Source organism: Nanorana parkeri, unplaced genomic scaffold (genome assembly GCF_000935625.1).
Source record: "Nanorana parkeri isolate BGI_ZX_2015 unplaced genomic scaffold, ASM93562v1 scaffold1327, whole genome shotgun sequence".
In the NCBI taxonomy this organism is placed as follows: domain Eukaryota; kingdom Metazoa; phylum Chordata; class Amphibia; order Anura; family Dicroglossidae; genus Nanorana; species Nanorana parkeri.
The window spans coordinates 441,964-466,864 of NW_017307595.1; the positions used below are offsets into that span (position 1 = coordinate 441,964).

Below are 24,901 nucleotides of genomic sequence, written 5' to 3' on the forward strand. Positions count from 1 at the left end.
CCCCGCCCGCATTACGATCAAATGCGTGGCAAGACTTTGCCTGTGTTCCGTTCCACTGCAAACGCAAAAAATAGGGCTTGATCTATTTTTTGAGTTTTCATTGGAACGCAACACTGGCAAAGTTTTGCCACGCGTTCGATCGCACTGCAGGCGCGGGGGGAGGGGAGGGTGTAAGCGTTGCAATTGAATTCAATGCACCGCCACGCCCCCTCCCGCCTCAAAACACGAGGAGAAGTTTCTTAGCGATCGCAGTGCGTTCCAGCAGCTACCACTCTGGAACGCACACGCTTTGTGTGAACAAGCCCTTATAAATAAAAGATATACAATGTATTGCTACATTGTGAACATCCTGCAAGGCCACAAGGTCACTAGAAGAGGCAAGTTCTAACAAAAAGTCCATCAAATTGCAAAATTAAAATGTGCATCCTCACCTGGGAAAATAACACTTCAAGAATAATCTGAATCTGAGTGGTGGCTCTGGAGCCCTACAGACAGTTCTTTCCATGATTCACTTACCTATTCTTTTAGAGATGGGGTTATCCAGTGTTTCATGTTCCACTTTTGCCTCCAAGTCAGCCCACTTAGCCAGATTATTGTTGCTTTTTCTCAGGTCGCAGGTACTTGTGACTCTATGGGGTTGATTTACTAACCCTATAAACACACCACGAACGTGTATACACCTCTGCAGTGTGTTCCCTCCCAGCATGATCTATGGGTGGAATCTAGACACCTTTGTAATGTGTACACACCCAGCAGGTGTGTTGTGCAAAGCCCTGAAGGAATTGCAAGGTGATGTTGGGTAAATTAGCTCTATGTTGTGTTGCTTGCGTTGATGAATGCAAGGAATGTAAATGCATGAGCTAACCATTTTTGTCTAAACTGTGAAGCAGCATTATATATGCATCATGTGCATGATTTTTCCATATATGGCATTAGTGGAAATATGCTTTTAGAGACTTTTTGGTTGATAAATACGTTTTGCTGTGTGAAAATCACACACACCTGGTGCGTGCGTGTGTTTAGGTTAGTAAATCACCCCCAAAGTCTATTTTCTAACTTATCCTTCTTATCTCATTAGCTACGTTATGCTTTTTGCAAAAATTAATTTAACTGTAATAGAAATCTTTTCCTAGCTGTGCTCATTGGAAAGCCCAGCACCAGGTATAAGTGCTATGCTTGGATGTTTAAGAAGTATTAGCAATACACATAGCCATTTAATATACACTCATTGTCCTACCAGACAACATGAAATTAAGGCTGACAACACATTTCACCTGGACCCTTCCAATAGTTAGTGCAGATAATGTGGAAGTCTGGTTTCTCATGTGCTGTTGATCTAAAAAAAACTTAGATCAGAGCCATACTCTTCTATAATACACTATCAGCATGCTATTTAAAAGTTCCCAAACCTGTCCACAGCCCTCCCCAGCAAGGTTTACTATGTGGTAAATGCTGAAGCCATCAGTGATTGAAAGACGTTGACTTGCAGTGTGGAGACCAACCACCTATGTCCTGCTGGGGAGGAATGACAACAATTGTGGGAACTTCTAGTCTGTTTTGCTATACAGGGCATTGTAATGAATGGTCACCTTTTATAGTGAGAGGTCCGGTGCTCTTCTCTGCTGCTCTCTCCAGAGCGGGATGTTCCACCCTGCAGATAAACGTTGCCCCCTCCTCTGTACTGATAGATGGTTTGAACTTTAAGCATGACTTGTATGTGAATGTTTTATCCTTCTGCTTCTCAGGTCGGAGCTCTGAGATATTATACGTTTGGTTGTGGATCACAGGGAATATTTCCTCACTGTCCTTCTCCTTCTTCAGCCATTTCACACTCAGGACATCAGGAAATACATTGGACACCTCACACTTCAGTGTAGCTGTTCGGCCAATAAGAAGATTGGGGATTGCAATATCCTGTGTGTCCGGCTTCCAGGGAAACTCTGCATGTGACAGATTTATAGTTGAAGATGACCATAACAAAGTATGTGACAGAAATCAAGCAATTGTTAAAGGATTAGTGTTCTTTCAATATAAAAATGCGGTAAATACCTGAATGGCATAGGTAGTGTTGAGATCCAAATATTGAACATGTCTCTGTTGTCTTTCTCAATAAGTATGACATAAGAAAGACAGCAGGGAGGTTGTCGAAATGCGTAGGTAGCTATCTGAAAATATAATGACATCACACACGGTGACTTTTGCTCTACACTTAGAGCAAAAGTCACCGGTCGGGACTGTAAGCTATCCCACTGAGGGATTAACCCAATACATGGAGTGTACTAGGAGGGAAAGTAGAAATGAACGGGACATCCTAAAACATTTAATGTGAAAATGTCTTAATGTAGTTTAATGTACCATAATGTGCCTAAACCTCAATCAATTGTCTTGAAACGTTGCACAACCTAAGCGTTCAACTTCCCAAACCTATCCTGGAAGTTTCATGGATTTTGGTTACCCACAGGGCAAATGAGTGACATTAAGCTTGTTTTTTAGGGACCTTAATGTGGCTTAACGTACAAAACACAACTTAGTTGTTAACCAATTTCCCCCAAACTTCACACAATGCAAGACTCCATCTATGCCAACATATTCTGAAGATTTTGGGTCATTTTCTTAAACATATAAAAAGTTATTCACATTAAACTATTTTTTTTACAATCTTAAAACGTTTAGCTTAATGTAAAAAGAGCTTAATGTGTACAAAACCTTCATTCAGTAACTCCTAGATCTGATCATTCTTGGTACCTTTATCCAGAACAGACAGCTCTCTGCTCTCCCAGTCCTCCATGGAGTCGTGTTTCCAGGACACCTTCACTGCAGAGTCGGGATGACTGAAGAAGCTCCCAGGAAGTTTACATTCATTGTGAACACTAAAGGTGCCATCACTGTTCTGAGATGGTCTGTTTGGTTCTGAAGTCTCCTTGTTGTTCCATTTCATCTGTATGTCATTAGCATAAAATCCCTGTATGTCCAGTGAGCACAGCACCTCTCCATAATCAGTCAGAGACAGTTTTATAGGACCGGACACATTGGGCTTTGCTGGAATAAAGTAAGAAACTGTCATTAGAACAAGTTCACAGAAATGAATGGTACCCGAAAGTTGATGTACCAAGTGTTTTTGTGCATTTTTAGTATTTCTGCACCATGAAAACATCCAATATTTAAAGTTTCTGTATTCTTTGCATAACACCTTAACTCAAACAGGGCAGAATATTGTCTTACCACAAGCAGCCTGCTTATTATTTGTGATTTCATGTGTTGGTATGTTTCACTCTATTCTCTTTCTTTTTTTTTGTGGCTAGTTAGTACAATACCATAGATACCATTCCCAGCCTCACCATACGGCATATTAGAACGATTCTTACCCATGCAGAGTCAGGAAGCTTTGCAAAATAATTTAATTTTACCTTCATTCAAGCGAAAACAGCATCCTCTTTATGCTGCAATAAAACTACACTGAACTTATCTTCTGAGCCTTTTTGGCAATTTGAACTGCCAAAAAGAGTTATGTATTTTGCATAAAGCAACATTTGAGACAGAACAATCAAATACTTTTTGCCCTATAGAGGTAAATACACAAAAATACAGAAAAGAAAATCTCACCATAAAGATATTTGTATTGAAAAGTCTTCTCCTTTACTTTTCCATCACAGAGAATCTTACAGGCAATGGCGATGTTTTGGTGTTTAGAGATGGAAGCAGTGAAGGTCAGAGAGGAGGTGACATCCTGAAGACCTTCCTTATCAGATACTTCAGTTCTTTCTCTGTGAGCCACATAGACAGAGGACCGGTGAGGGGCTTTCTTCACATCTGCTCCATCCTCGCCTATTTCACAGATAGTGACACCTGCTGCTTTCACAATCCAATTTACTTGTGCACCTTCCAAACAGTATGAGGCCGCACAGTATAAAGTGACCTTCTCCCCGTTGTACCACGTCTGGGGTCCCTGGATGTTGTTTATGACAAACGTTGGAGCCTCTAGCAGAGTGAAAGATATCATATGAAAAAATATGACAAAGAACATTTGGAAAAATGTATAAGGAAAATGCAAAAATAATTATGAAATTTTCCATTGTGGCCACTGAAGACAATGTTAGGTCCTAATGCACAGAGAATATAATGTTTTTTAAAATTTAAATGCATTAAAGTTACAATATCACTTCAAAAAAGACATCCGGTGCTGTTAAGGTTCAGCACATGACTGGTATACCTTCAGAATATAACAACAGATGGCCTCTTCTCTGGAGGAAAATTTCCCTCCATCAAGAGAAGAGGCAGTTGATGAGGTAATTTTGGGAGCTACAACTAGCTACAACTATTCCCCATCCTTGGGGAATCTCAGGCCAGGAGTTGTCTTCCTCTACAACAGCGGTTCTCAACCTGTGGGTCGGGACCCCTTCGGGGGTCGAATGACGATTTGCCAGGGGTCACCCGGGAGTCTCCTGCTATTAGATAGCGGCTCCCGGCCACCTGGGAGAGAAACACTTTCTCCCGAGCAGAGTAAACCTTTTTTGTATGACATTGGGGGCCGTAGGCCGCCGTAAGTAAGAAAAAAAAACACCCTAGGAATGCATAGCTAGATTCCTACTGGCTATTTCCCTTTGCAATAGCCAATAGCCAATAGCAAACTAGCTATTGCACCCGCCCTCTGCAGAATAAATTAACTTTTCAAAATGTTTAGTTATTATCAGGCTGCTCCAAGCTTAGGAACAGCTAATAATAACTTTAGAGACGGATCCTGACAGCATGTCAGAAACAGATCTCACTAAAGGTCTTTGATCGTTCCTAGACGATCAGAAGTGATACATTTCACTCAAGAGATACATTTTGTATCTAGTGGTTGAAATGTATCATTTAACATCGGGCCAGGCTCTCCAGCTGTCAAAACGAATAGCAGAGAGGTGAGTCACTGCTACCTCTCTGCTATCTTCAGCTGTCAGATACGGGATCGCTATTTAGCGAACCCGTATCTGAATGTAAAGGCTTCATTCTTTCATTAATGAAAGAAAGAAGCTTTTAAAAAAGCTTAACTATTTCATTAATGAATGTCTCAATAGTGAGGCATTAATTAATGACTGGAACTGCTGAGAATCAGCAGTTACCAGCATTACAAAGGCTAATATAACTCGGCACGTACAGTGTACGTGGCCAGTCATATAGCCACTTTGTGACAGGACGTACACTGTACGTCTCCCGTCACGAAGGGGTTAATAGATGTTAATGCTGTTTTAGCGAGTGTCTGATCTACTGATCCAGATGGTAAGTGATATGACATTTAAATTATTTATCAAATAAAGAATATAGAGAACTGTCTATTGAATCCAGTGGTGCTAACAAAGAAGCTGTGCAATGGAAAGTGATATGAGTGGTGGTCATGGGGTTGCACGCTGGGCTACTCCTTAAGTGTGTGACAGCCAAAAAAGAGTGAAAACATTGAGCGATAACAGCATGCCTCTAAGGTTTGGAACACTGTGGTGGAGTAACAGTAAACTGATTTATGTCTGCAGAATTTTAGGAGAGTGTCAGATGCCCTCTCGGCTAAGCTCCCAGGGATATGAGTGTGGTCTAGCCCCTTGGTTCTCAACTGGTGGGTGGCTGCATGCCTACCACTTCTCTAGGTGAGAGGCTCCTCAGCCCCCTCCTAGCGCAGCACTGTCAGTTCTTGCACCAAACAGCCATTCAAAATATGCTGCCCGGTGCCGAGTGTCAGCTTGTGGTGGGATGGGCTGGGGCTATGGCTGTGAGGAAGCTACGTCTATAGGTACAGCTCCCTCGCGTGCCCTGTTGAGGTGCCTGGACCAGAGTGACATCACATTCTGGCACCTCTACAGGGCACGCAAAGGAAGCTGTACAAGCAATGCACATATGGATGGAGCTCTGTCACGGCACAGCAGACCCCACTGGACCTCAGGCTGAGGATCCACTCCAGTTCTGATAAGGTATGGAAACTGGGTGCATCTTTTGAATGGCACCCTAAACGCACCTCCCACCGACAGTTCGATCGCCCGCACCAGAACGCGCGGTACCCCAATGCTTGGGTCACAACTTAATGACCAAGGACAAATGTGGGTCCTGAGGTTAAACAGGTTGAGAACTACTGGTCTAGGCTTACTGGGCTCAAAACTGTAGGTAGTTCACTTTCCAGAGCAACCAAAAAAGAATAGAAGTGCACAGGAACATCGAAAAATAGAGAAACTCTATTTTTAATATTTCTGTGCCTGATTTGCTGTTTCTGACCATTTCAGTATTTAGTAAATCAAAGGCAACAAAGTTTCTATACCCACTACTGGTTTGGGAATGAGGAAATAGTTCCCATTATACACATTAAATGATAAAATAATATTACTTACCTGTATCTCTGTACTGTAAAATACTATTTTGGATGGGTGTATCCAGGCTGGGATGTTCCACTCTGCAGATAAACTCCACTCCCTTCCCTGACAGATCAGATCTCTTGTAAGATAAGACCGCTGTGGAAGAGAATGTTTGGTTCTCCATCTTGTACGATGAGATTTCTGGAACGTTGTATTTCTGAGAATTGGAAATTTCCACCACATCCTGACTTCCCATTTTCTTCTCAAACCATTTCACTGCCAGAGCATTGGGGAAGTAGTCTGTCAACCGACACTGTAAAAGAACCTCATCATCCTGGAAAACACTTTCTATTGGGATGTTCTGTAGCTTTGGATGCCAGTGGAGGTCTGAAAAAGGGGACAAAGACACAACATGGAAACACATCAGACAATAGTAAACAAATAGTAAAGACATTATAACAGCACAGACAGCAGACAGCACTGGGAATATGAAAGCAACAAATGTATGGAAGTGCAAACACCAAACAGTGTTTGCACTTCCATACATTTGTTGCTTTCATATTCCCAGTGCTGTCTGCTGTCTGTGCTGTTATAATGTCTTTACTATTTGTTCCATTTATGTACTGACCCATTAGAAATGATCTGTTGCAATGCAATATATGGTTCACCTCCACAAGCAACCATTCTTATGTGTGTAATGTTGTTTTTGGTTTGGTATGTTCCTGTTGTCCTGTTTTAATAAATGAGTTCAGTCCAAGCTTCTTCTACTCATTAGCTGCCTAATGGCTCAGGTATTATAGTGTATTCTCACCTATCATGGAGACTAGAATCCATAAGATATTTTTATCTGCAAGAAACTCAGGAGAACATCCAATGTATACTGCAACTTGCATTCAATTAGTGACTGCTGAGCCAAACTATCTGGATCCCATCATGTCAGAAAGGCACCATGTTCTCCATACAGACTGGGCGCAACTCTTTCACAAACTTACATTTGAAATGCAAACATTTTCTACATTCAATTGGTCAAAAAATTGAGTTTGACCATGGCTCGCAAGCAAATTATTCCAAATTCTTCAGAATTCTTGTTCCTAAAGAAGTGACATTTATTTCGATCTAGCTGAAGCAAAAAGGGGGTAAATTGCTGAATAGGAATGTAACCCTTCAATATGCCTAAAAATATGTTTAGCAATATTCTGCAAAAGGAAAAACAATTCTGTAGTCCTTACCCCTAACAGACAGCTCTCGGGATTGTGATTCCTCCATGGATTCATGTTTCCACCTCACAATGACTTTATATGTGGGATCTTTGAATAGATCTCCAGACACTGAACATTTACTCTCCAGATCAAACGTATCTCCAGAATTGCTCCTTGTGTCCTCTGATGGCATATGCTCTTCAGATTGCCCAGTTTTAGAGAACCAGTTCACCTCCATCTCCTGAGGATAAAACTTCTGTAACTTAACTGATATTTGTACATCTCCTTGGTCAGAGAGTGTAAACTGTACAGGCTCAACGAACTTGGGTTTAGCTGCAGAAATAAACAACATGTTTGAGTTAAATAAAGAAATGAGATTTAGAACATTTATCAACCAAGCTATGTGACACCAAACACACTCTTGAATTATTCACCTGTTTTAATAATTTAAGTTCCAGAAGAACAAGTTTAAAAAGAAAGATGTATACGGTAGGTAGTAAAAGATTGCTGTAAATGCTGGATATATATTACCCTAAAGCTGGCTAAAGCTCCCGGCTGATGACACCTGACCCCTCACTGATCCAATATTGTGAATGTGCCATCTGAATGTAGCAATGATTCAACTCAGAAGATGGGTGACTACAAGCTATATGTGTTATATACACTGTGCCACAACTCACACATCATAACATAGGGTTACATTATTTACCATAGATGGATTTGATCTCACAGGATTTCTTTACAGGTTTATTTTTATGAATGATCCTGCAGGTTATAGTGGACCCCAGATGTCTGGATATAGAAGGAATGAAGGTCAGCTTTGTGGTCACATGTCCTTTTGACTTCTGACTGTCCCGGTCACTTGTCACGTGGTACTCTCTGGACAATAAAGGTTGTTCCTCTTCCTTATCTCCTGATCTAGTGTCTGAGACTTCAAGTTCTGTGCCATCTCTCAATTTAATGACCCAAGCCACCTGGACATCCCCAGTACAGTTTGAAGCTTTACAGGGCAGTGTGGTCTTCTCACCATCAACCCACACGGGACTCTCAATGTCATTCACCATAAACATCTGACCTGTATGAAACATAATAACAATGTGAGAAAGCAATTTGTATTCCATTCCAGATAGGCAAATCGTTACTGTGGTTGACATATTGAAAATTAAGTTAAAGTGACATTAAACCCTCAGATTTTTTTACATAAAACAATACTGTAATGTGTACTGTAACAAGGACACATGCAATATAATAATTCCGTAGAGGACGGGGCTTGACAAATAAGGCTGAGCTTCTTTCACACAGTGCAAATTCCTTCTGGAACATGTGGTATAAACTGCAGTGAGTGGTTCTGGTGGGACTAGTGGAAATTGGACAAACATTAATACCAGTTCATAAGCTAAAAATTAGAAACATGAGCAGTAGATCCAAAGATAGAGACAACTGAAGTTATAAGCCACCTCAACAATTTCTGTGAACAGCCAAGTTTGACCATGTCCTCCTTTGCCTCCCAAGCCTATCTGTCCTTTTATATGATAGATCTTTTGCCTGACCAATACAGTGGCTTGGGGAGTGGGAGGAACAGAGTCCAGCTCGGGTTCATGACAAGCTCCAATGGACTAATCAGCGTATATGCTAAACGCACTGAACACTCTAACTTGAAAACTGCTCACCACACATGTAAAACCCTTCTGCATTTACCATTGTTGAGTTGATAGCATGCTTTTATCATTCTGTAATCTCCAAAGTAAGTTTAATGTGCCTGCCAAAAAAATGCTAGCAGGTAGAGTTTTTTTGTAGAAGAGATTTTGTTTGTCTCTTTTGCCCAGTAAATGCTTAAAAATTGGTTTTCACGTATAAATGTCGGAATGCAACCAGTACACAAAAGTGGTAAATCAAAATGTAGGGTTTGGCAATACAATGTCCTGTCTATACATTGCTATTGTTTTTTAATTCAAGGCAATAACATCATCACTCACCTGATTTCCTTTTGTGATACCATAAAAATAAAACAATGGCCGATATCAAAATGATCATTCCGACAACAATGCAGCCCACCACCACGCCTGTAGTATCTCCTAGAGATAATAATAGAGTTTTAATACTGTGAGGCCGTATAAAATCATCGGACCTGTTGCTCAATAGAATAGTCACATTCATCAATAATATTATTATTATAATATAAGATTTATATACCGCCAACAGTTTGCACAGCGTTTTACAAAATGGAGGGAGACAGTACAGTTACAATACAATTTCAGTACAATTGGGTTATGAGGGCCCTGCACAAAAAAACGTACAAACTAGTAGGAGGGGCAAAGGATAGAAAGGGAATAATTGTTTAGATTGAGTTAGTGGAAGAAGTAAAAGGGCAGTTATGTTGAGGTGGGATAGGTTTCCCTGAAGAGATGAGTTTTCAAGGATCGCCTAAAGATGGACAGAGTAGGAGATAAGTGGACAGACTGAGGTAGGGAATTCCAGAGGATGGGAGACACTCTGGAGAAATCCTGGAGGCGAGCATGGGAGGAGGTGACAATATAGGTAGAGAGAAGAAGATCTTGAGACGAGTGGAGAGGACAGTTTGGGTGATATTTAGAGATAAGGTTGGAGATGTAGTTAGGGGTAGAGTTGTGGATGGCTTTGTATGCCAGTGGAGGGATTGGCAGAGAGTTTCATACAGGCCCGGATTCCCCACAAGGCCACCGACGCCCGACCTCCGGCGGCAGGGCGCAGAGGGGCGGCAACGGTGTCCTTGTGGGGAAGTTCCTGGCATTGGGCGGTAAGTTGCCCTCTCTACATTTAGTCCTGCTTTGCACAGTTTAGTTTACATGTGATCTCGGCGATGTCGCCGAGATCACATGTAAAAAGACTGCAGCCCCTCCCCCCTACACTTACCTCTCTCCTCGCTGGCTCCTGGCTCCGCCACCGAGTCTCTCCTCACTGCAGTAAGCAGAGCGGCTGGGTTAAAAGTAACCCTGCAGCTCTGTGTATACAGTGAGAGGGGAGAGCTGTGCTCTTCCCATCTCACCTGTCATAGGAGTTCCAGCACAGTGCTGTGCTAGAAATAAATAAATCAAAATTAAAAAAAATAAGAAGAAATAATTAAATTAAAAAATTAAAAGTTAAAAAAGTTAAAAAAATAAAGAAACAATAAAAAAATTGAAACTAACCCTGCCACCCTGCCATCTGGTTGCCATTCTCCATTGATGGGAAGGGAGGGGGTTGGGGGTGGGGGGTATATTGCGGAACCTGGCCTTGGGGCAGCAGGGAGAGTAAATCCAGCCCTGGTTGCAGACACAGAGCGGTTGGTTAAGCGAATGAGTCTGGCAGCAGCATTCATGATAGACTGAAGGGGGGATAGCCTGTGTAGTGGTAGGCCATCCAGGAGGGTGTTGGAGTAGTCAAGGTGAGAGATTACAAGGAAGTGAATTAAAAGCCTTGCAGTTTTGTTTGTTAAAAAGGGACACATTTTAGAAATGGAGGTGAAGTTGGCAAGATTTAGATAGTGATTGGATGTGAGGCAGAAAGGAGAGCTCAGAATCAAGGGCTGTCTGTTTCTGGTCTATAGCATTTGGATGAATACAAGAGGACTCCTCCGTTGATGTTTAGCACTGGAAATGGTGGATTTAGAGATCTGTGGGTAACCAGTTTAAGTTATGTTAGAAAGCATTGCTTGATGGTTTACAATAGACAGCGCAGGATGTGTTTGGGGTTTTACCTCGCGGAAGGTCTTTTTGTACATACGGTCTGAGTGTTTCATGGTGGACTCTACAGGACAACATTTTTGGTGACACATCAGATGGTATCTTCCATGTTCTGTAAACTGAGTAAGTGCCATCAGCATCTGTGTGAAATTCAGGCAGTACCGAGTCTTTAATAATTGTGTGGTCCCTTAGAATTTCCACTGTGATATCTCTGGGGTAGAAACCATTCACCGAGCACAGCGCAAAGCTTGTCTTGTCCTCCTTCTCCAACTTCTCAATCATGACGGATGGAGTTGCTGAAAATGAACAGTAAGACTTGATCAGTTTAAGAATTAGTAGAGTCTTCTATTGTCAGCCACAGTCAGAGTTCACAAGTCAGTAACAAAAATGGTCGGATGTATATCTTATGTTTGTGTCACCATTCATGGAAGGTGACACATATGATAAAACACAGCACGGCCTTAAGATCTATATGACAAAAAGCAAAGTTATCATAAACGTCCACTAGCTGGAGCCTGTAAAGGATTCCTGATGAGGCCCTGTTGTAAATAGTCATAAACAGTCTGGTTTTTGACCAATAACTAAACTTTCAGGGCCCATTTATACCGGAGCATGGTAAGTTACTGTTTATTTAGTGTGCACTAACACACATTACACCCAGCATGCACTATTTGTTTTAATCGCACCACAATGTAACACATGGTATTGTGGTACCAGGCATTATGCTGCAATGCACAGCCGCCGGGAGGTATGTTGGCATGACATTCAAATATATGGCAATTTAACGCACCTAACACATGGTACAGCATGCTAGCTGCATTGCATGTGCTAAATGCATAGCAATGTGTGCTTAGCACAATACTCTGGTGTGAATGGGCCCTCATACATCTCAAATTCTCAACTCTAATCTATATTCCATAAATTCTATGAATAAGAAAATAACAATCAGTTATTCACCAAACACACCTATATTACGAGCTCCAGAAGGCTCATTATAGACACATTACATTCTTAAGAGAAATGTGCACAAGATCTACAGTATATAACATTTGGTATCTAACAAATTGTGATTTTGTTCTGGTAAATAACAAGCTGCTTGTCAAATAGTGAAACATTGTCAGATGGAAATATACATTAGATGTATTTAGGATAGTTAGGAGCAAGGGTATGTATGATGAACGTTATTAAATATTTAGGGATCTTCAGATACCAAGTACCGTACTCGGTACAAGTACAAGTACGGATTCTTCTCCAGCTCCAAGACTAGACTAGAGAAAAATTCACAAGTTAGGAGGCAGCTGTCATTTGTAAGGAGCACACGGATCCCCTGGGATTTGTATATCTCTGTTTTATTGTATGATTTGTTTTTTATAAATATATATTATGGATACCATTTTTCAAGCACAAGTACTGATACTTGTCCAAGTCCTCACAGATACGAGTACTGATACATTTTTGTTTATAGTCATGTGACAGTTTTTCTAAAACAATACAGACTAATGATTTCAGGACAGTGGTGGGGTGCCAGAGCCAGGTCCCAGCTGCAACCGCTGCAACCCTGGTAGTTCTCGTGAAAATCCCAAGTATCGGCACTGGTATCTGAACTGGTATCTGAACATCCCTATAAATATTCTAAACGAAGTGAGGCAGAGACACAGATTGCAATCCTCTGCTTCTGTAGCCTCGAGCTATCTAACTGCTTTTAAAACACAATTGCCTAAACTATAGCCCATGGGTTTCTGATCCCCAAATCAAGATTAGTTTGTTCAGTCACCTTGATCAGTAGGGGCTAAGTTGTGCCATTTTGTCTAATTTCTGTTATGATTGCCAAGATATACTTGTAAAGGCTACTGATAGGTCTTCAAACCCAGAGAAAGACTGGTACAATGATGGAAGCACCAGCAAGTGAGGAGAGCCTGGAGCAGCACTAGAGGGAATCACTTTAGATAGAAGGTAAGACTGCTGTAATGCGCTACCTACTTGCATATTATGTCTAAAAAAACTGCTAGGGTCCCCCTTTATTCTAGGGTTTACTTCTGCTTTAACTATTGTTTTTGTTTGGGGGTTTTTTTGGGGGGGGGCAAGATATATAGGTAGGTATATTTCTAGCTCATACAGAAAAAGCAGACCATGAAAACTTCCATCTTTGTGATATGTCAAGGAAATAGGACAATGATACCCTTGTATTGTTTACATGTGGGCTCATTTGCATATTTAGAGATACATGATTGTATTTGATACTTGCCATAAACACTCAGGTCAATGTCCTTGGATTCCATTTGTGGAGTGTAGATCACTGTACACTTATATTTTCCAATGTCGGAGATGGTAACGTTTTTGATTTCCATGCTAGCGATTCCTTTAGAGATGTCCTGTTTATTCATAAACATTCGTGGACGAGACTTTTCCTCCTTGTTGTCAAACTTCAGAACCTCTTCACCCCGGAAAAGCCACAAAATGGCTAAGTACTTAAAGTTTATTGGAGAGTCATCCACTTTGAAAGAACACGGGAGCACGATGTTGTCTCCCAGCTTGGCTCTGTGGGGTGTTGGAGCAATAACCACTAAGGTGGCTTCATTGAGAAGAAAGGCTGAAAGAAAGAAATGATTACCAAGCAAGATATTAGCAAGCAAGATCTATGGCTGAAGTAAAATTACATTTTCTGGCTTCACAGGAATGCTATAACTTCAAAGTGACCTACAGCTCAAAAAGGAAAGGTTTGCTATCTTATAGGGAACATCTAAAAATTTTAATTTTGCCTAAGCAGCACCCTGAAAGTTCTACCAGGTTTGTCTTGAATTCCTCCTGATAAACAGCAGTGTACTTTCTGTGCCTAGACATAGCTGTATGCCTGCAGTGTAAGAGCACTTAAGGCACCGTTGCCTCTGATTGCTGGTCTCACCAGATTTTGAGTGAGATTTGGAGATATCACTTATGCTCATTGTTCTCCTTGCTGGAGAGGAAGCTGTACCTAAAGAATGCCTCTGCATGGATCTCCCTGCTTCTACTTCATTAGTTTTATTTATTTGTGCTTATTTGATTATCAGCCCACCAGTCATTGTGATGATAATGAAGTCTGGGCATCTCAATATTGATTAGAACATTTCATCTTCGTCTCATTCCTCTTATTGAAATTCATCACTTCTAGATATTAGTAAATCAGATCACCCATCACATAGGTGTTCTGTTTAAGAGCATCTGCAAAGCTTCAATTGACCCAAATGACCACGATGGCAGAGTTGTGTATTCAGTCCTCCATCTATGGCTGGCCTGAATTGGCCCAGGGCTAGCTGTTGATTGGTACCCGTCATAAAACTTTAATGAAAAGTCAACTGCCAGCACACTTGACAGATTCAGCTCATTTCATACAAATCGCTTGGTCTGATAACAAAGGAATGTCTGGTATCTCATGCAGGCTAATAAATCAAACTTAATATTCATAACTGTAGACCTGAGGGCACTAACTTAGTAATAAATATGTATATAGCTGTATGTCGTCAAATGAAATTTGCACATACTTAACATTTTAGATTGTAAGCTCTCATGGGCAGGGCCCTCCTTACCATCTTGTCTTGAATTGTATTGTAATGTCTTCCTTATATTGTAAAGCGCTGCGCAAACTGTTGGCGCCATATAAATCCTGTATAATAGTAATGAGTGGTTTAGGAGGTCCAGAGGCCTAAAACAGACACATTAACCCTCTCTGAGACAGACATAACCCACAGAATGATAAAGTTTAGTGTCTATAGGAAGCTAATTTCATAACATACACTGGTCTGTGGTTTATCTAATGATAACATATTAGACATGTGCGATTCGTTTTGTTCCAAATCGAAATTCGGACGAAATTTCGGAAATTCGTAGATTCAGAGCATCCGAATTTCCGAAATATAACATATCCGAAATCACCCGAAAGCATCCGAATCCGAAATTTCGAATTTCGTCCAAATCCTGGGCGTGCTTTGTTAACATTTAAACGGATAAAAACAAATTAAGAAAAAGGATTTTAATGTCCCTTTAATAGTAAAGACGAGAGCACAGCAACCAGAAATGACAAATGTGCCAATTCTGCTACCCCACCTCAAGTTGAATTTTCGGGAATTCGTCCAAATCCCGAATTCCGAATCCGAATTCCGAATCCGACATGAATTCCGAATCAGATACAAATACGATTCCCGAAACAAAACACATATAGGATCCGAATTCCGAAAAACAAAACAAAAACAAAATCCGGAACCAAACGAAACGAAACAAATTTTTAGCCGCTGCACATGTCTATGAAGATGAAAATATAGACATATGTTTATTAATATAAAAGGGACAGTTTGGGAGGGACAGCATAGAAGATTATAGATGTTCAGCCCTCCTCCCTGATTCTTCTTGATTGGATTAGGGGCCAGCTCAGTGATATCGCCTAGAGGGACCACCAAAAGCTGCTACAAAAGGCAGCTAGGAAGCTCTAGTCATAACATCAAAAGAAGTGGTTAGTATACCATCAAAGAAGAGCTCCTATTTAACATCAAGAAGGAACCTTTGCAAACCTTACTTGAGGAAGAGCATCTTACTTCTGTTTCATTGCCCGGACTCTGCTAGAACTCCTAGAACCCAGAACCTTGTTAAGTACTTTGTTACGTTGGTACATATTTGTCTCTCTTTTATGTAACATCTTTTTCTGTATATTTTTCTGCACCATTTCTTTTATTAAAAACAAGCTGCTAAAATCATTTCACTTATCTTTATGTTCTAAATAAAAACTTAATGCATCCTCGTCTCTCTGAAGAATGCTACCGTATTGTAAAACCTGTTATATTCCTGGCTGAAGGAACAGTGGGTATTTGCTGGGAACAGTGCATGGCCTTGGATTGTTGTTCCGTGAGCTAGAAAATCTCTGTGCAGGGTGACGTTGAGAGTAGTATTGTCACATCTTTGTGACGGCAGATTAGGATTGAACTGCATATCATCACATGTGTAATGCCGTGGCAATGTTAAGAATCCGCTAGCTCCGCTGGATTCATTTTTCGTACAAAATTCGGGTTCTATTATTCTGTAATGCCGTGGCAATGTTAAGAATTACAGCTGCGGAGGCTATAAGCATATATGGGTGTTACAGAGGGTACGGCGTCAGGGTCGGGTTCCAGGCGTCACTCTCAAAGTCTTAAGCAGAGAGTTTGGAACCCTACCATCATGTGCCGTGGTGAACAAGGGTTATTCACAGTTCAAATAATGGTATTTCAACATACAATGATTAAATAGTATAAATCATAAGTCAGGAGAATTGTAATTTCAGAAATCTATGTACTCAGGGTATTCCTATCATACACTGGTTAGATTTTCATAGGCAAATATAGTGATGGCAGTTCATAGTTTTCTCCCCTAGAGGGAGTGAGAGTCCAATCAATGAAAGAATAGGAAATCCTTGCAAGGCAGTATAAGTATTGCAGATCTTTGGCTAGCAGCAGTAGTTCTCTGTTTCAGTCACAGAGACTGTATACTTGCTGTTTGCAGGTTCAAAGAGAAAGGGTCCAGGCTCTGGGGTTCTCGGTCCAAAAAGCAGGGAGCAGGCTGTCAGCTGGCGTTCATAGATGAATAATAGAACGCCATACTGACCCCGCTTCCTGCTTTTTATGTGGAATGGGAAGGGGAGGTGCTGGTGACGCTGGGCGGCCCCGATGCGTTCCACGCTGGAACGCTTCGGCGATTCACTTCCTGCTTGCGGCTGCGGTCCCCTGTGGAACGCAAGCCGCGATCGTTACAGTACCCCCCCCCCTAAGGGAAACCCTCCCGGGGTTCCTAAGGGGCGAAGGTTTAGACGGGTGTCTTAGGTGGAACCTCTGCACTAGGTCGGGAGCATGAACCTCCCTGCCATCTTCCCAAGAGTCGTCCTGGGGTCCGTAACCCTTCCAGCGGATCAGGTACTGTAATTTGTTCCACCTCCTCCTAGAATCCAGGATCTCTTCCACCTCGTACTCCTCCTGACCCCTCACTTGTACCGGGGGACATGGAGGAGTAGCGCGATCGGGGAAAGGATCAGGACAAAAAGGTTTAAGCAAGGAGACGTGGAACGTGGGATGAACATTGAAACCCACAGGCAAGGTGAGTTTCATGGTGTTCATGTTGATAACCCGTTCTATAGGGAAGGGACCCAGGAACAGTTTCCCCAATTTTCTAGAGGGGGTTCCCAAACGTAGATTTTTGGTGGAGAGCCAGACCTTGTCCCCGAGGTTATAATCGGGAGCGGGTCTCCTCCGAAGGTCATAGTACCGTTTCTGTGTGTTTTGGGCACGGTTGAGGTTGTCACGTACTACTTCAGTCATTTTCCTGAGGTTCGCCAGGTAGTCAACGGCTGCGGGAACATTAGAGGAAATCACAGAACCCGGTAAGGGGTTTGGGTGAAATCCGTAGTTCGCGAAGAACGGTGAGTGGAGAGTGGAGGAGCTGGTAGAGTTGTTATAAGCGAATTCCGCTTGTGGAACCCGCTAGCTCCGCTGGATTAATTTTTCGTACAAAATTCGGGTTCTATTATTCTGTAATGCCGTGGCAATGTTAGAATCACAGCTGCGGAGGCTATAAGCATATATGGGTGTTACAGAGGGTACGGCGTCAGGGTCGGGTTCCAGGCGTCACTCTCAAAGTCTTAAGCAGAGAGTTTGGAACCCTACCATCATGTGCCGTGGTGAACAAGGGTTATTCACAGTTCAAATAATGGTATTTCAACATACAATGATTAAATAGTATAAATCATAAGTCAGGAGAATTGTAATTTCAGAAATCTATGTACTAAGGGTATTCCTATCATACACTGGTTAGATTTTCATAGGCAAATATAGTGATGGCAGTTCATAGTTTTCTCCCCTAGAGGGAGTGAGAGTCCAATCAATGAAAGAATAGGAAATCCTTGCAAGGCAGTATAAGTATTGCAGATCTTTGGCTAGCAGCAGTAGTTCTCTGTTTCAGTCACAGAGACTGTATACTTGCTGTTTGCAGGTTCAAAGAGAAAGGGTCCAGGCTCTGGGGTTCTCGGTCCAAAAAGCAGGGAGCTTCGGGTGGGGGAGTTGATATAAGTTGGCTTGATGAGGGTGATAGCACCCGAAATCTCGTGAGAAAATGCTCCAGCACTTCAGCAACATCTTCTCAAGATATTTCAGGTGACATCACCCTCACCATGTTTAGCAAGGGGGTAGGGTGTGAAAAGAAGAAGCAGACCTTCCATTTTTGATGCATGAAGCACTTTAACCACTAAAAAACTGCAGACCGAGAGCCAAATGTAGTAAGTAACTTACCCATCATGTCTGTCCCCATAATCAGAAATGGAGCATAAGAAAATAACACTAAATTATAAGGTCTGCTTAGGTCCACATCACTCCAGCAATCCTGCAACAGGATCTCATAGAGAAAAGAGAATTCACACCCTCAGTGGCTGAGCCAATGAGGTGTCTCCTGGTCAGGGCAGCCATCAGAAATTTTGGGGCCCCTTACACGGCTTTATGCCGGGCCCCCCGACGCGCTGGACTCAGGACCCAACTGAGAACCCACCCATACCTGAGAGTGACCCTGCAGGGCCCACCATAGATGCTGCACAGCCCATTTGATACTCTCTATGGTGGCCTCTGCAGGGCCTCAGATGGGCTGTTCAGGGATGCATCTCCCTCCCTCCAAGCTCCTCTTAGCTGCTCCTGGTGCCTGTACACCTGGCCTCCTCTGCCACCGGACTGGCTGGAAGTGACGCGATGTCACTTCCGGACAGTCCGAGATCAGAAGAGCAGCGGGTCCAATGGGGCCTGGCCCCCTCCTCACCTGTCACCGTCGGCCAATACTCATGAAAGGGTCCTGGGCGGGCCCCCCAGGCTGCCTGGGCCCCTTACATGAGTATCGACCGTATCCCCCCTGATGACGGCCCTGCTCCTGGTTGCTGCTCCCTTACTGGTGGGCAAACTTTTGCAGCGTTTTGGCCTACAAGGTAGGGACAGCATAGTAAGGGAGAAGTTTCCTTAGCTATACTGTTACTGCTGATTGCATGGCCCTTACACTAGGGCTTTAAGGACAACTCTGAGATTGTTAAACTCGGAGACGGAAAAATATCTTCTGATGTGATAATTGCTATGTTGTGCTGCTGCAGGAGCAGTTCTGAGGGATATAAGACTCAATATATCTGTCAGCAGACACTTGTCTGGGGAGGGTGTCTTCTGGAAATCTCATCCTCCTAGGCCTGCTGCCTAGGGAGAACAAACATGTGCTATTGAACCTGAGTCTGGGTTCTAGGCAGCCACGAGCTTGCTGGAGGGGTTTTTCTCTAGGAGGAATAAGGCTTAAACCTAGGAAGGTTAACCAAGAAGCAACTTCTTCTGACATTCAAGTACAAGGAAAAGTGAGGAGAGTAGGAGAATCTCAGCAGAAGTTTTTTTTTAGAAAAGCAACGGAGCTCACAAAAATCGCCCATGCAACCCAAGCTGTAACATATCCTGTTTTAATCATTTAAAGCAGAAGTTAGGTTAATTATTCAAAAATGATTGGCAGGTAGGTTTTTCAGGTAGAAAAAAAGACTCTGTATCTCCATTATGGCATAAAATCATTTTCTCTGCTGGCTAGAATGTTTTTCCCAATGTGTATGTGTATCTCATCGTACAATCCTGGCATCTGAAAGATGTTGGGAGTTAAACTGGCCACACACTGCATTTCTAGATGGAGTATTTTTAGGTTGATGTCGGTAACTGGGCATCATTGAGACGCTGCGAACACAGTATGGCATCAGATATTGAACCACAGAAATAATACAAAGCAAGGAGAAAGCAAACCTTCACTCCAAAACTGTCACAGACCAAAAATGCAGAATGACATCTGCTCAAGAAGAATTTAGTTAGCCCTGGTCATGGAGGGGTTGATAACTGCTTCAAGCCTGCTATTGAATGGATTTAATAGAGGTAAAGGAGACCTTGCAGGTTGTCATTGTGACGGACTGGACCGTCACCAGGGCTGCTGGAGGAGCCTGAGGGCTAGCCTCCTTCCTACTGACCACGGACCTAGGGCTGCAGAGATTTATTACCCCGGAGAACGTTGTGTGCTGTGTGTTCCCAGTTTAATATTTCATCTAGAGAGAGAACTTGTCACTATTTGCCTTGATGTGAACCATTCTTCTAAAGGCAGCAGGCTGTCTGGAGTGACCATTGTTTGCAATGATGGGATTAAGCTCCTCTCTAATTAAGGACATTCATCCCGAAGAGTGTCGTAATATACTGTATAACCCCAGGGTACTGACAGACTGAAATGGATCGGGTCATGCTCCATGTATTTATTCTACAGTTACACAATCTAGGAAAAGATAATCCTGGGCACTCATGGCAAATCACTCTACTTAATTGTATATAACCCCCCCCCCAAAACTTAGCAACATAACTATTTGGCCAACGACCATTTCTCATGCTAGATCCACACTTTCTCAGGGCACTTGAATCTGAGTACCTTGCATATAGTATGAGAAATGGTCTTTGGCTGGATGGTTTTAACTAGGGATGCACCGATACCAAGCACCGTACTCGGTACAAGTACAGATACTTTTCCAGCTACAAGACTAGACTAGAGAAAAATTCACAAGTTAGGAGTCGGCTGTCATTTGTAAGGAGCACACGGAGCTCCTGGGATTTGTACATCTGTGTCTTAATGTATGATTTTGGTTTTATAAATATAAATAAAGGGATGCACAGATACCAGTTTTTTGCGAATATTTGATACAATAAAGAAAAGTGATTTGCTGCGAGCGTCTTGGATGATCTTTTCCTGGACTGTATGGATTGTGCCGAGGAGCACCGAGACCCGCTACTGTGATTACATAGAGGAATACGTGTGGGATCCCTCGAGGGCATCCCCTACAAGTCTGTACCTCCTCCAGAGATACTAACAGTGATTGCCACACGTCTTTTGGGTTATATTTATTTTCAGCACCTGTTCTGGTACGACACACCTGAAACAGATCCATACACCGGACCCATTTGTCAGTTAGTAAAGTAATCTATTCTAATTGGAGCAGACTTTCTCTTTCATGGAACAATGGAACATTGTTGTCTTTGTTGCCTGCAGCCACATATCACATTCAAGAATTTAGATTGCAACCACCAAATTAAATCTGATCATTTGCTGCCCACTCTTCTTTTTCTAATAGAAGTCCAACACATAGCTACTCTATGCCAAACACAGCAGGACACAACATGCTTAGGATGTCTTCCCAGGTTTGTGATTTCTACTTTTAAAAATATTTTTGAAACTTTAAAAAGGTTAATAAGGTTTCAAGGTTTACTTTGAGGTTAAAATAAAGAGGTTCATTATACTTACACATCTGGCAAAGAAGAATCAAGAACAAAGCTTGAACGCCCGACATTTTCTGGGATCTGGGTGTAGCATGAAGATCCAGGGTAAGGATCAAGTCTTATTTTCACTTTCATTTACAGCTATGTTTATTATTCAGGTAGGAGAGGGAGGGAAAGAATCTGCTCTTCAGCTCTGCCCAGGTCTGACCTTCAGTCTGAGGAACACTAAGGTCTGATGCACATGGAGCTATTAGCTGCGTCTGAGGATTCCCATGGCCAGAACCTGCGGATTCATGCAGCAGGAATCCTAGGTGTGGACCAGATTGCACATCGCAGGACAGATTGCATCCAGGCACAAGCATCTATCCAGAACCACAGGTTCCATGCACGGTTACCAGCAAGGAGAGCTAAAGACAAATGTGGTTGCTGTCAGCCTATCATCCACTTGAATGGCAGAGTGGCTGCATCCAGTGGCGGAACTACCGCCGGTGCAGGCGGTGCGGGCGCACCAGGGCCTCGGGCCTGTAGGGGGCCCAGCACAGTCCCAGCGCCGGATCAGTACCCAGCGGGCCCCCCATCTCTGCGCCGAGAGTGTCGGATCATCTGTTCATCCGACACTCCCGGCGCAGAGAACAACTTCTTGTAAATACATCTGGCTTGGGAACAGAATGAAAGGGGTGCAATCCGTGGTCGGTGAACAATCCCTCCAACGTTTCTGCTGTAAAGCTATGAAGTCATTTTAGAAACACTTGCACACACACAGCCACATGTGACATCACCTAAAGCTGGCCATACATTGTACGAATTTCGTTCAGTGGTTGGCCCTGACTGCACCCTTCTGTCCTGGCTGCGTCCCTCAATAAGAAAATCGAAGGAGCCAAGTGGAAAATTTTTAGTGAACAGTAACAGGAGCCAATAAGCTGCCATCCCTGTTTGGTATGTCCATTGATGTCAGAATACAATAGTACAGTGTGAGATTACTGAAGAGCGTGGATGGAGGAATCTGTTATTTTTTTTCGTTCAACAAAATATAACGGTGTATGGTCAGCTTAAGAAAAACACACAGGGGGTTATTCATTATGGAGCCGAAGGATACAGCCGTAGCTTCGGCTGATCCTTAGGCTCCCTTCGGCTACCTCTGCACTTCGATTTAGTCAAACCGAAGGGCTGCTGTACGGACTGTTCACAATAGCCCGTACAGCAGCCGAAGGCGACCGAGTGGCTCAGCCTAGCCGAAGGCATATGCTTCAGCTCGACTGAGCCGAAGTCACAGCCGATCGATCTCTACGCAAATGACAGCTGGGAGGAGCCAGCCGTGATCTCGCGGCTTGCTCCGCCCAGTTGCAAGATGAGCGATCAGTGTCCCCAAATGACCTGGGGATGCTGACCTGTCATTAAACAGTAACAACTGGCCAAAGGCGGCATCACAGCCGGCTCCACCCAGTTGTTATTTATTGACCAGGACCCGCTAGAAGACTCTGGCAGGTGCCAGCCAATAGGAAACAGTTGGGCGGAGCTATCTGTCACTGCTAGCTCCGCCCAATTGTTTTTCTTTTGCTGGGATTTTTGCCGGCGTTTTTTAGAATTATTTTTAATTTTCCTGTTTTCTTTCTTTAAACTATTAAAACATTTTTTAAATGTTCCTATTATCTTAAATTTTAAAAAATATTTTTCAACATTTTTTTTCTTTTTTTTAATTAATTTCACTCTGTTTCTATTCTGCTCGGTACCTCTGAGGTACCGAGCAGAATAGCCGAGCCAAATGCCGCTTGGCGGCATTCAGATAGTCACTCACTGCCATTCGGCCACTATGAGAATTGGGGCGAACGGCAGCGAGTGAGCTGTCGGAGCTTCAGCTCAGCCGATCCAGATGTTCAGAGCATGTTCAGCTGACCGACGGCAGCCGATGTGCGGCTGATTTTAGCTGATGTACGGCTGAAATCAGCCGTACAAGCCAGAAATGAATAGCCGAACAACGTTCGGCTCACTTCACTTCGGCTGGGTTATTCACTCGGCTGCCTTCGGGCAGCATTGTGAATAGCCCCCACAAAACCTCATCAAATCTTATGATGTGCTGCGATACTATATAAAAAAAAGCTACACCATCCCTAGACAGACTCCTTAAAGGAGAACTATGAGATGAGTGATTTCCACTCACCTCATAGTTCTAGCCGACCTGTCACATTGAGACTGTCACAGGTCGGCTCAGTAGATCGGGAGGTGAGCGAACACATACCGGGTTCGCTCACCTCTCGATCCTGTCACGGCTCTCTGCCGTGACAGGGGGAGGGGCTGGATTCCCCCCTCCCCGCTCCGATCTGCCAGCGCTGACTGGCGGAACGGACGGGGGAGGGGGCGGGTACAGCTGGCTCTGCCTCTAGATAGGCAGAGCCAGCTGTCACTCACGCAGCTGGGCGGATCCCGACGCCCAGGTCGGGATCCGCTCCGGCTGCGGCGTCTCAGTATACTGCGAGCTGTAGCTCGCGGTATACTGAGCTTAGGGTGACGGGAGGACGCTAGTTTGTGTCCTCCCATTACCCTAAGGAGAACTATGGAGAAAAACATCTGAAATGAGATATGACTCTTGACAGTTGAACAGGAACATGGCTGTGCTATGGGGTCACCTGTATCTCCCATTGTAACTATTCTGTACATGGAGGTGATGGAGAAGAAGGCCTTGAACCCCTTTAGGAAGTAACACCACGTCACTGGTTCAGGTATGTGGACGATTCGTGGGTCAAGATTGGGACATCAGAAATACAAGATTTTAGTAAACACATAAACTCAGTGGATAAAAATATGACGTATACACTGGAAGAGGTACAGAATAACACATTTCCCTATTATGGACTGTTTTGACCCCACCCCAACACAAATTGGGAGTTATTAGAACTCTTCAACATCGGACTAACAACATACACAAAGTCTAAAGACAAAGAACAAAATGTCGTGCACATCACTATCACACCACTATCGTACACTCTCTAACCAAAATCTTCAATCTCTCCCTCTCCAATTATATTTTCCCCTCCCCTCTAAAACATGCAGTGGACACCCAGAAACATAAAAAGCCCTCATTGGACCCCACCAGTTTGAACAACCTAAAACACATCTCCTTGCTCCCATTTACCTCCAAACTCCTCAAATGACTTGTCTACAACCACCTGAGGAGCCACCTCACTGATAACAACCTTCTTGACTCCCTACAGTCCAGCTTTCGCCCACAACACTCCACTGAAACTACCTTCTTAAAACTCACTAATGGCTTACTAACTTCTAAAAACAATGGACTCTTCTCTGTACTCATACTCCTAGACCTTTCTGCTGCCTTTGATACAGTTGACCACCCCTTCCTGCTCAATAAACTTCACTCCCATGGCCTCCAAGAC

At 43.1% G+C, this 24,901-nt stretch overlaps 1 protein-coding gene across 1 annotated transcript in view; it reads right to left on the bottom strand.

Annotated features, from left to right (window-relative positions):
* The window catches only part of LOC108797735, a 69,841-nt gene extending 66,493 nt beyond the window's left edge, over positions 1-3,348 (bottom strand). Inside the window, exons 1-3 of the mRNA XM_018569387.1 lie at positions 3,339-3,348; positions 2,746-3,039; positions 1,590-1,940 (exon numbers count right to left, since the gene is read on the bottom strand). Coding sequence (XP_018424889.1) covers positions 1,590-1,940; positions 2,746-3,039; positions 3,339-3,348 — 655 coding nt within the window. The remainder of the gene's footprint in view (positions 1-1,589; positions 1,941-2,745; positions 3,040-3,338) is intronic.
* Positions 3,349-24,901: the final 21,553 nt, after the last annotated feature.